The 12,990-nt window shown below is 36.8% G+C and overlaps 1 protein-coding gene across 1 annotated transcript; it reads right to left on the reverse strand.

Annotated features, from left to right (window-relative positions):
- Positions 1–1,094: 1,094 nt before the first annotated feature.
- Positions 1,095–8,978, reverse strand: LOC110892734. The gene is made up of 6 exons (XM_022139884.1): positions 8,789–8,978; positions 7,149–7,216; positions 2,574–3,001; positions 2,055–2,145; positions 1,410–1,580; positions 1,095–1,367 (listed from the first exon to the last, which is right to left on the reverse strand). Exons 1-6 carry the CDS (start codon positions 8,976–8,978, stop codon positions 1,095–1,097), a joined length of 1,221 nt encoding a protein of 406 aa, XP_021995576.1.
- Positions 8,979–12,990: the final 4,012 nt, after the last annotated feature.

Here is a 12,990-nt window from a genome sequence, read left to right on the forward strand (position 1 = left end):
AAAACTTTCAGATTTTTTGTCACTTCCTGAACTTGTGCGTTTCACAAAGTTCATCTTTTCCACACTGGTTTTGGAAACTTTTTCTTTTGATTGTGCTTACCATTTCCCTGCCCGTGCCTCCCGTTGTTATTATTTTTATTTTGAAAATGAGATTTTCTAGGCTTGTTATAGTAATCTTTGTCCATTTTAAAATTCAAAAATATTTTTGTGTTCAACAAACTTTCAACCTGTAACACATCCACTTCCACCAGTTTATAAACCTTTTCAATTTTGTCCAGGTTAATGTTTTGAATTGGAAATTCTTCATCCGAAAACAACATGTCCGAACCACATATCTGGTACATGACCATAGTAGGATCATCATCGGAGTTGTTTTTAGACTTTGGAATGTAGTTATTGAAATAACACTCTTCATCTTCAAAACATTCTTTAGGACTTTGGAACTTTGTGGATTCGATGTGAGATTCATTTTCATTTTCAAAAATTTTTTTTACCACATTATTAACTACCTCAGAATCAATCACATCATCATTGGTTTTGTCTGTTTTTTCATATGTAACGTCAATGTTTACAGGCAGTTTGTCATCCTTTTTAACACCAGATTCTTTTGGTTTTTCTAATTTTAGCTTGATGTTGAATGCCTTCTTCACCCCTGATAGTTTCTTTCTTGCAAAACCGTTACGCAGAGGGGGTGGAACGCAGTGATACCCAACACTGCCTCCATGACCATACACGTCTTCACCATTCTCATCCTTCCCACTGGGTTTCGGGAGGATGTGATCAAGGACATACTGAGCAAATGAATAAGTAATCAGTTTCTTGTCTACTCTCTCAGTTTCAATTCTAGCTTTCTCAAGGCTTTGTTTAAGATAGGCAACATCATCAATATATTTGTAAATAGTCAATCGTTTATCTTGAACAGTTGCTTTTAACATTGCATTTGTGGCTACTTGTTCATGAACGAGTTCAACAAACTGATTAGTTTTTTCTGCTCATTGCATCATATTCCTCTTTCATGGTCTTGTAATCATAATTCAACAAATTGTTATGTTCTTTGAGCTCTTGAATTTTAAAATCTCTTTGATCACATTCAGTTATGATTTTCTCAAATCACTTTTCAAAGAATCAATTTCTCTATTTAACTCATTGATTTGCTTTTGATTTAAAGTATGAACTTCTTCTTTCGAAGCAAGTTCTGCACATTTTTCCTTTAAAGCATTTTCTGTTTTTGTGAGCTCAACATGTTTAAATTTAATGATTTCATCTTTCTCAATACAGGCACTGCATGTTTCTATGCATTTCCTGCACTGCAGCTCGATTTTAATCTCAATATTCTCAACTCTTTTCTCAACACTATTCTTGGTTTTCTACAATTTCTCATTTTCTACATTATCACACATTGATTCAACCTTTTGTGACGACTCGGCTGACTCAGTTTGTATTTCTTTCTCTTTAAGATCCACCATCATCGTTTGATCAGTAATCTTTGTCAGATACTCAGTTGTCATCTCCTGATTTACGTCAATGATCTCTTCAACATGATTCTTCTCAGGTTCATCATTCTTTGAAGTAGATGTTGTCTTCAATATACATGCAGAAGAAGATTTCGTAAAATCAGTAAGAAGATTTCGTAAAATCAGTAATAGGATTCATATTTTCATCTAAATAATAACCCCTCTTAAGATCATATCTTCCTACATTCTTTGAATCACACAAGATTCTGGTCCTTTTCCAATCTTCAAAGGTCGCAACAATATCTATATTATCTTGCTTATCTTTTAGTTTTGCTACCACGCTACACCATCATTTGGAATGTATTTATTCCAACTAAAACCTTCATCATCTTACTGAGTTACTACCAAAGCACGACTTTTTTTCTTTTGCCGAACCATCATTAATCTGTTATCAGTTGAATTTCGGTGGTTGTTCTTTGTTTTGATGGTAGAAAACTTTGCGATAATGATCATCATGAAGGGGTTAACATTCGATTCTACCTCATAATTCAGACATTCCGGTTTGAAGTGTCCTTTTTGGTTACACTTAAAGCATGTCACCTTGGATTTATCAAATCCAAGTTTGGTATTGGGTCCTCCAACACATTGTTGCCCTTTAATCTCCATGAACCGTTGTGACCGTCTGATCACACTAGCCATACATCAATGAATGTCAATTAACTCCATTTCTTTAGGATCAATTTGGTCTAATCCTATTTAGTCATGTTGGGGTTTTCCAATTGTCCCTGCAACTAGACGTTCATAGGACTCCAAGATTGATTCCAAGAAAATCATTTGTTTCTTAGCTGCATTGACACTTATGCTTTGTGAGTTGTTCAGATTCACAGCTATGTCTTATTGAATTGCATTAGCATTGGAGTTGTTCTGATTTGAATGGTTATTCGTTGCATGAGATGATTGATTTGTTGGATTTGCATTTGAGTTTGAAAATCCGAAACCACTGCTCGATGAACCACTACTTGATGAACTACTTTGTGGTGATCCAGAAGAATTTCTGGACTGAACGTTGTGCCAATTTAGGAAGATTGATTATTTGACAGTATGTTTCTTCGATAGTACAGATTCACATCCTGTTGAAAATTTGAGTTATTCATCTTATTCTGCTTTTGTATCTCTAACTCGTGACATTCAAGCTTCTGAATTAGTGTTTGTAAACTCATCTTATCAAACTCTGAACTGTTTTTGAGAATCATGATGTATGTAGACCAATCATTTTCATTTGGTACTGCATCTACAAGCTTTCCTATTATCTCCTCTCGGTCTTTTTCTATTCCAAACCTTTTCAACTCGATTATCAGGTGAGAATAACGCTCTATCATCTGTCTGATATTTTCTCCTTTCAAGCAACTGAAAAGGTCAAATTCTTTCTTTAACAATGACTTTTTACTTTTCATCATTTCAGCCCCACCCTCATTTTTTAAAAGCTTCGCAAATTGAGTATGATGTGTCTGTGTGTTGAAGAATGCAAGTATGTCATCTCTAATTAACTGTTGAAGATTGTAATCATTTTTATCTCGTAAGAAAATTTAATTCTTTCGGCGTCATTCATTTGCATAACCGTCTTATCTTCACCACGATCATTCTGTGGATTTTTATATTCATTGTATAACATAAACCAGCTTTCCAATGCATATGCTTGGATTTTTATATTCATCTTATCTTCACCATGATCATTTGGTGGTTTTGATGTGTTCCAAGTGCGTTGTCAATGCTCAAACTTTCAGATATAACATTTTATAGGATCGTGTCTCGACCCGAACAAGTCGTTCAGAGAAGTTTTCGTCAATTACAGGTGCGGAAAACAAGTAATCAACGTAGAAACAGCTTGCAAATCACTTTAAACACCTTTCTGTATTGAATAATGACAGTTTACATTCAAATCTCGATCCGGCAGCACTTCGGTACAAGTTACAAGGTCTAATCAAATGTTTCACTTATGAGGCTATTTATAGTCCTCAAGGTTTCACTTCAATGTACACTGTCACATAAGCGGAACCTCATGATGACATAAAAGCGGAACTATATGTGACAGATAAGCGAAACCTTCCTATGTCACTATAAGCGAAACTACCTCCTAATTACATATATTTTCCAGTTTTCTCATAAAACGTGCCCTGATCTAGCAATCTAAAACTAAGACTCGATCCAAGACAAAGTCGACAGATGTAGTGCACCAACAAACTCCCCCTCAGATGTTGACGGAGTCGTTCATCGAGTCTTTGACAATGTCATGTCTTCGCACCTTCAGTCTTGATCAGTCTCTGGGCTTTTCTTTCTATCTTCATCTCGACTCTTAAATCACCAACAAACTTCTTCTCTTGGATGTTGACATCTTTTAAGTTTCTCATCTCCAACATTCACTCCCCCTCAAATAATGACTTTTCCTGCATAAAACTCTACCACAAACATAAGTTTTATGAAAAACGTTTAAGCATATAAACTATCACAAACACATCTACCAAACAGATCCTGATTAACCACTTGAAACTGTATCAATTTTCTTATTAAAACATCACAATATCCCAAATCATCTGTTCATCGCACTTAGAATATTGAAAATCTGTTTTTCAATATCAGTTGTCGAAAATCTTTTTGACTTTTTCAAAAATATACTAAAACACACTAAAATCTTTTTGTATTTTCTAAAAGATAATAACTGACACCACTTGTAAAACAAAAGAATGCAGAAATAAAATATTTACAGACAATATTTTTGTGAGTTTGTGCAAGAGGATCATATCAGTTTTAAGACAAATCACTAACACCGTTAAGCTTTGAACATTTTAAGTTCTAAACAATTTACCTAGATTGTCAGTATATTGGTCCATTTAAATTTTCACATAAATTTCAATTGATTCGAGATACAATATTAATGTTTTAGAAACTTAAACTTAATTGTGTATCACTCCACTCGAATATACTCCTGTATCCAGATCCCAATATTCAGTCTTACAGGTGAGTATACCACAGATGATATCTGCAAAGGGGTTAAATGCGAGGGCCATGAGAGCTCAGGTCGATACTTCCGTATACGCAGAGAGATGACGGCTTTGACTTTAAGGTGTGTCCCTTTTAGAGGATCTTTTGTTTTCAACAGCAGCGACTATCAATTTTATTGTTTTATCAGCATGCTGAGGGCGAACTTATATTTCAAAGCTTTTTGCAGAAAGTATTATCTGGGTTCTAGGTCAGTACTTCCATACAGCAGAAGTCCCGGGATAATACCCCAGATATCACTGAGCATAAAGACCTAGTATCTCAGAATACGGGACCTTTCACACAAGATTTCGGGGGTTACCCATATATTCAAGAATAGTTACCCACGAATTAAGCAAGTTTGAATTTGGGTTTATATCTCGTTTCTATTTACTAAATGTGCGAAAATCTACTGACACATCCACAGTAAGATTGTTTATCACATTTTTACATTACATTTCTTTAGCGTGTTGTGATAGTCTACTGATGTACTATCATTTCCTCTTTTCACAACGAACTCATTTTAAATTTTATCATGTTTTTGACTTTTTCAAATTTTCTAATGTTTTTGGATTTTCTGAACTTTTTCTACTCCCTCTAAAATGAAACACATTAAAGAAATTTGAAAACTATCTAAGCTTATGACCCACTAGAAACATGAAAGTAAACCAAACTATACAGAAATATGACAATTGATATCAAAACACATCAAATCGCCATTCATTTGGCATAAACAATCAGAACACCCCCTATCAACAAACTATTTTCCCATTTAGATTTCAAAACACTTAAGTTTGTTTTAATCAAAATGGTTTTTCCAGAAAATAAGTTTGATTGATTTTACCACTTGTAGGTTTATCAAACATAGGTTCGGGGATGTGGTTCATCATCTTGTCTCTCAATCACTTGTAGGAAAATGCAAGTACAAATTAATGTCCTTGATTTACCATATGCAATCAAGCATCATCAACTCTCCTAACCACTTGTAATTATAACCAACAAATAATAAGCAAACACAAACAAACCTTTTACCGTTTGAATGATTGACATTAACGTAGCCAAAATTTCAAGAAAGATACCGATACCTGCTCCACGCTTACCAACCTGGGAGCTCCGGCAAGTCCTGAAACTTACTGTTCGTAGTATGTACCATCCCAGTCACAAACCAGGGATGGTTCAACATTATCTTTCTTCAGTTTCTTCTCATAAAATTCTTTAACCCCTTTGACTTTTCGATCAATCATCTTACCAAAGATATGTTGAACTTTGGGGTTAAAGACCTTCTCAGCATCAAATTCCTGTTTATCATTATAAAATTGGTTAGAAATTTCAATTTAACCAATTTTCTTTTTATAATTCTTAGCCCGGAGTGATGGAAAATCCTCATCATTCACACTCGGAACTGATTTTTCATTTTTTAAAACAGCTTCACATTTTGAAACAACTTGTGGCTCAACTGATTTTATGGAATCAGTTTCATCGCCCGAAGATAGCTCCTCTGATTTTGACCTACCAGAATCAGCTAGAGCTTTCAGCAGCTTTCTTAACAACCCATTTCTGATTGTCAGATTTAGCTCTCTTCTTGTAAAACTTGTTCGAACTCTCACCAATTTCAAATGTAGAATCTTGAAACAATTTTGTTCTATCAATTAGTGGTTCGAACTCAACTACTCTTTCCTTGAGTTTACGAGATACTCCCTGTTTTGATTGTATTGCCTTAGAACAATCTCGGGCAATATGTCCAACAGTGTTGCACCGGAAACAGGTTCCCGTATCTATATTCTCCTCAGCCATCTTCTTCAACTCATCTTGCTTCTTTGCAAAGAACTCATTGTTTGACTGCCTCCAGAAATCTTTCTTTTCTTCTTCTCCTTCAGATGACGTTCCTGAAACAAATGTCATTTTGGATTTAAAATCACGAACATATTTTTCATTTTTCTGTTTTTCTGTAGGAGTAGAACCAAGACCTTTCTTTTTGAAATTACCGTTATGGTTTGATTTCTTTTGGAAACCAGACCCAGAACTGTAATTCTTTTTCTTGTTTAATCTTTGTTGTACTCTTGAGGTGTATTTTTTAGGTTTTTCATTAAGACATAAGTCTTTTATTTCAGAAATATTAATTTATGTGAGTTTGAAAACCTTGTTTATCAATTCAGTTTTGACACCTCTTATTGGAAATTCATCATCAGAATATAATTTGTCAGAATCATTCAAAGTGTAAGCAACTTTGAACAGTTCATCATCCAAATTAGATTTTGATAACAAGAATTCTCTATTATAAATAATTTTGTCCTGTATTTCTGTTTGACATGGAGTGCTTGACCCAGACTTTGACTATGACACGAACTCCAACTTTGACACCTCTATCTCATCGTTTTCTAACACATGGTCCACAACTTTCTTCATTAATTGAGACTGTTGATCAGTGTCAGACGATGTAAACACAACATCAATACTATCTGGTAGATTGACTGACGACTCCGACTCCCACTGTAAATTTGTTGCCTTTTTTACTCTTTCATCGTTTGGGTATCTTGGTAAATATCCATTTTCCAGCGGGGGTGGACACTTGTTATAACTGACACCTTGTTTCTTACCAGAATCTTTCTTGTCAGTCTTTTTTTTCGTGTCATTCTTCTTCTTTTCAGAAGTCTTTACATCAGCAATTTCTCCAGCTTCCTTCTCTCCAGTTACCTCTTCATCTTCCCATGCCTTCATACTTTCAACTGTCGGATAAATCATGTCAATGACATAAGAAGTACATGAGTAACTTTTTAACAAACGGTTAACTCTTTCAGTTTCAATTCTTTGCAACTCAAGCTTTTGTTCCAAAGCAGCACACTTCTCGATGTAATTATTCACAACTTTCTGTTTGATCATGAATGCTCCCTGAAGTGTCTTCATTGCTGTTGCTTGGTCTTCACTTGATTGATTGTATTGATTTATGGACTTGTTCAGAACATCATAAGATTCCTTTAACTGATTTATGTTATTAATCAGTTCACTGTTTTTCTTCTTGAAAATCTCACAGTTTTCACACATCACAAGAATCTTTTTAGCATTAACTTCAGCATCAACTTTAAACTTTGGAACCTCTTTCATCTTTTGCCTTCTGTTTACAGAAATATCTTCATCATCACTGCTGACTGGTGTTTTTACCTTTTTCTTCTTCTTTTTAACTTTACCATCATCACTATCACTTTCAGCGATCAGCTTCATATCAGCTTCGAATTTTCTTGCCCAATACTCAGTATCGTCATCACTATCATCTTCAACCTTTGCCATGAAAGCAGTGTAAGCTCTAGTTTGATCAGGAATATAATCGTCCCAAGTAAAATTTTCCCAGCTAAAACCCTCTGGTAGCTTTTCATCTTCTTGATTAATCAAACAAGCTTTTCCATTATCTGGAATATATTTATCCCAGTTGAATGACTTCTTTTCATCTTGATTAACCACACATGCTCTCTTTCCAGAATCTTCAGTTATGGGTCTTCCATGCGCAGTTTGTGCTTGATGTTGATGTTTTTGTGATGGTGATTGAGCAACTTGATGGTAGATGGATTTTCTGTAGTAATCATTGTTGTTATTGAAAGGATTTTGAGCTCCACTTGCATCGCGCTTAGTGCACTCCCTCTTGAAGTGACCTTTCTCCCTGCAATGAAAACAAGTAACTTTAGATTTGTCAAAACCCAAAGTAGGAACATTTGCGTCACGAAGATCATCTCTCCCTGTGATCTGTTTGAATTTCTCAGCTCTTCTAAGTACGCTAGCCAAACACCATTTAATGTCGATCAACTCCATCTCTTCAGCATATATCTGGTCGTAGTCTTCCTTGGTTAACATTGGATTCCCGATACGACCTGCAACAAAACAACTATAAGATTCCAAAACCATTCCTAATAAAGACATTTGGCTTTTAGCTACTTCATCAGAATAATCTTGATCATTTTCAAGATTTAAAACAATATTGCACTGAAGTTTTCTCCCACTCTTAGTTGCTGAAATATTTGGATCAAAGGACGGAAATGATGTGAAACTTGTTTTGCTGCTTGATCCTTTAGATGAGCTATCAGATGAATTTTTTACACTATAGGCAGTTTCAAATTTTGGAGATAGATTTGATGATTTCTCATTCACCCCTGCTTTATAGTATATCCCAATATCCTGTTCACCATTGAAATCTTTCATTCGAATAATCTTTCGTTGTTCCATTTCCTGAGCTTCAATCTTTTCAATGAATTTACTGAGTGTCAAATCCTTAAAACCTTTCTTGTTTCTTAGCACCATGAGATATGTACCCCAAGTCTCATGTGGCAAAGCATCAACAAGTTTTTCGATCAACTCTTCATTGTCTTTCTCAATACACAATCTCTTCATGTTAGATAGCAAATTGCAGTATCTCTCAATAATCTCCCTTGTGCTTTCATTCTTTAATCCGCGAAACAGATCAAACTCTTTCTTTAGAAGCGATTTCTGGTTTTTGACCATTTCTTCACTACCACGGAAATTTGACTTTAACGCTTTCCAAATCGAGTATGAAGTTCCATTGTGTTGCAAAAGAACCATAATATCCTCTTTCACTGCTTGTTGAAGAAGACTTAACATCATTTTCTCATCTTTGTATTTCTTTCTAGCATCAGCACTTAGATTTTTTATCGGAAGAGGCTCTTCATCATCATTCATCGATCGAACGTATTTTGTCTCAACACATTCCCAAGCATCTAGATAATTAGCTTGTACCCAATTCTCAAAACGACCTTCCCAACATTTAAATGCTTCTATGTTCATGAGTTTGGGTGGTTTTTGCATTGTACCCGTTTCATTCTCGAGCATTGTATTTTGTGCAAAAGTGATCGGTGTAACCGGAGTAGCGAATGCGTTGAAAAATTCCTCGTCCATTTTCAAATTTTTAACAATTTTCACAACAGCCCTTATAAGCGAAACCAAGAGATTAGATGTCTGAAAAAGCGAAACTAAAATGTGCACTGAAGCGGAACTATTATGTTCAAATGAGCGAAACTGATGTTGTTCAGATAAGCGAAGCTAGGTGATCAAATAAGCGAAACTTTAATGTGATCACAAGAGCGGAACTGCTAAGTGTTCACAAAAGCGGAACTGCTTGAACTTTTGGAGCGGAACCTCTTGATATGGTGACACAAAAGCGAAAGTATGTGTGTCTCTTGGAGCGGAACCTCTGTTATGATGTATCTAAAAGCGGACCTAACCTCACACTAGCGGAACTATAAGAAGTCCGTAAGAGCGGAACCTTCTCGGAAATTCATTTGACCCATTTTTAATGCGAATTTTAACACCAAACTTTCCAGGGTTTGTCTATATCCTATTACGCACAATCCGTGAAATTTTGAGCTGATTTTGACCGGTGAAAGTTTCTGAACTGAAGAAAGAAGGTGTAGAAGAAAGAAAACTTGATGAATTCCAGCTATTTTCTGCAGAACTCCTCCTCCTGATGCTCTGATACCACTTATAGGATCGTGTCTCGACCCGAACGAGTCGTTTCAGAGAAGTTTTCGTCAATTACAGGTGCGGAAAACAAGTAATCAACGTAGAAACAGCTTGCAAATCACTTTAAACACCTTTCTGTATTGAATAATGACAGTTTACATTCAAATCTCGATCCGGCAGCACTTCGGTACGAGTTACAAGGTCTATTCAAATGTTTCGCTTATGAGGCTATTTATAGTCCTCAAGGTTTCGCTTCAATGTACACTGTCACATAAGCGGAACCTCATGATGACATAAAAGCGGAACTATATGTGACAGATAAGCGAAACCTTCCTATGTCACTATAAGCGAAACTACCTCCTAATTACATATATTTTCCAGTTTTCTCATAAAACGTGCCCTGATCTAACAATCTAAAACTAAGACTCGATCCAAGACGAAGTCGACAGATGTAGTGCACCAACACATTTGTCGCTGTTTTTGGTGCAGCTGTAAAAGTGTCATAGAACTTATTATAAAACTCTGACTCCATGTTCACAAACTTTGAATTTCTCAAAAAGTACCTAAAAAAGTCAACAATTGGTCAAACCAAAATTTGATACGAAAGAAATTAACTCCTTTCTTGTGAGAGGGATTCTCGCATGAGTGGGAGAATTCTGAACAAAATAGGTAACAATCTAGCTATCTCGCGCAAAAGGCTTTTTCGTGCGAGAGGGACAATTTTTTTAGAAACAGTTTTTCTACCCCTTTCATCCAAAATGGTGTAACAACTTGTGCGAGAGTGATCTCGGACGACTAGCCATGTTGTTCGAAATTCAAGTTGTGTTTTTCATGGTTTTTTTCAAGATTTTTTGATGATTTAGTTTGAATTTTGATCAGATTTTTTCAAGGATTGATTAGTTCATGTTTTCGCACGATATGTTAAAAAATCAGAAAAATTTGTCCATGAATTCAACTTCAATTTTGATTTTTAAGTAGAAAGAATAGGAGTAGGAGATATGTGTTGAGAAATATGATGAAATCTGATCTAATTCTGCTCAAATTTGCTCGTATCTTGTGCTATCTATCGTCTCCAAGCTCTGATACTACTTGTGAGGACCGTTTCGGGTTGCCGAATGCTCTGACCGGTCAAAAAGTCTTCATATCACGTGCGGAATTCGTGTAGGACGATGACTAACACACAGAGATACCATTTGAACACTGATTCTATTGATATAATGAACGTACAAAGCTGAGAATTCAGTTTGGCAGCGCTTCGTTTCAAGTTGCCAAAAGCTACAAATGAGATACCCAAGGTCTCTATTTATAGACATGCCCACTCGCCCGAAACCAACTGGGATGAGTAGGCCGACTCACACGAATAGGCTTGATGGCTCTTTCGCATGAAAGACTCTTTCGTGCAAAAGGGTCATTTACATTAAGTTCCAACCTTTTCGATGCGTTATACATTCTAATACATACATTTCAATACGTAACACAACTACACTCAACACGTGACGAAGGTTGCAGACATATGTGTTCACAAACACACAAGATTCAAGCGGGCACAACAAGAAAAACAAAAACCCTGGCTGGAAGTCAAATCAGTCCAGCGGTTATGAGGAAAGGCCAAGCTACAAGGAAGATCCGCGAGCCACATTGGATAGAATTAAGTATCGTAAGACAATAAGAATGAGAACAGGGATGAACACTGGACTCCGTTAAATAAGACACCTAAAGAGGTTCTTATGATGGAGAATCACGACTTTAAAGCCCCAAAACCATGTTAAACAAAAAGGGTCAAAACCCTAATCTGTACTGCGACTTCCACAAAGACACGGGTCACTTGACTGACGATTGTATCAGTCTCCGAACAGACATAGAAAAAGCCCTTAAAAGCAGTAAGCTCGGGTACTTGGTGAAGAACGTGCACAAGGAAACACGCAAAATACAAAGGAATGATTATGAGGGTTAGAAGAAGATTCGCCGTTTAGAGATTCACATATTCGACGGACCAAAAGAAGCGCAAAAAGCAAAGGCAAGCGCCCATATGAAGAGTCTTGGCAAGAGCAACAAGTGATTTTTCCGGTGGTACATGGGGGGCTCGTGCCACACGCCCAGTCCCCATCACCGGAATCATCGGTCATTATGAGACAGACTACGTCTTTATCGACCCCGGAAGCACAGCCGACATTATCTATGAATAATGTTTTGATTAGTTCATTCCTGAAGACAAAGCGTGGCTAGCACCAGTGGATTACCCCTTGTCCGATTAATGTAACGAAACGACATTCCCTCTAAGCCAGATCAGCTTCGCGATCATGTTAACTGACGGGAAGCATTCAAGAACAACAGATTTGAACTTCATTGTCATGCCGGTCAAGTCAAGACACGATGTCTTGATCAGTAGAGAAACGCTAGGTCAGATGAGCATGGTAACGTCCACTCCACATTCGGCAATTGGTTTCCCAACGGAAACAGGGGTGGCAATTATCTATTCAAAGAAAGAAGTTGTGGTAGCCGATCCGGAGAAATGGGTTCTAAATCGCAAATATCCTGATCAGACCGTGACCATCGGTGCGACAATTTCAAAGAACATCTGCTCGTTCTTAAAGCAGCTGCTCTTTCGAAACATGGATATTTTCGCCTGGACGCCAGCAGACATGACTTGCGTCTCACGCGATATCACAGAACACTTCTTGAACACCTTTCCGTCGGTCAATCCGAAGGTACAGAGAAAGTGCAGCCTTGGGTTTGAAGTCAACAGGAGGGTGGCGCATGTGTGTAGATTACAAAGATCTCAACAAGACCTGCCCAAAAGATTGCTATTCTCTTCCAGAGATAGACAAGAATACAGTCTCTCTTGCACTGTTCCCTTGGAAATGCTTCTTGGATTGCTATAAGGGCTACCACCAGGTCCAAATGGCCCTTGAGGATGAAGATAAAACAACCTTTCGCACGGAGATAGGTATCTTTTGCTACACTAAGATGCCTTTCAGCCTCCGCAACGCTGGCGCAACTTACCATCGCTTGATGGATAAACCTTTGGAGACGATAA

Source organism: Helianthus annuus, chromosome 2 (genome assembly GCF_002127325.2).
Source record: "Helianthus annuus cultivar XRQ/B chromosome 2, HanXRQr2.0-SUNRISE, whole genome shotgun sequence".
NCBI classification, from domain to species: Eukaryota; Viridiplantae; Streptophyta; class Magnoliopsida; order Asterales; family Asteraceae; genus Helianthus; species Helianthus annuus.

Bases quoted from the DNA above. Each gene is read 5' to 3' on its own strand.
- LOC110892734 (XM_022139884.1), bottom strand. From the start codon at position 8,978: ATGGTCAAAAACCAGAAATCGCTTCTAAAGAAAGAGTTTGATCTGTTT. The intron at 2,146-2,573 runs GTACTATCGAAG...ATGTATGGCTAG, and splicing joins TTTCAACAGGATGTGAATCT to TGTGATCAGACGGTCACAAC. The intron at 1,368-1,409 runs GTTGAATCAATG...GAGAAATTGTAG, and splicing joins CAGCCGAGTCGTCACAAAAG to AAAACCAAGAATAGTGTTGA.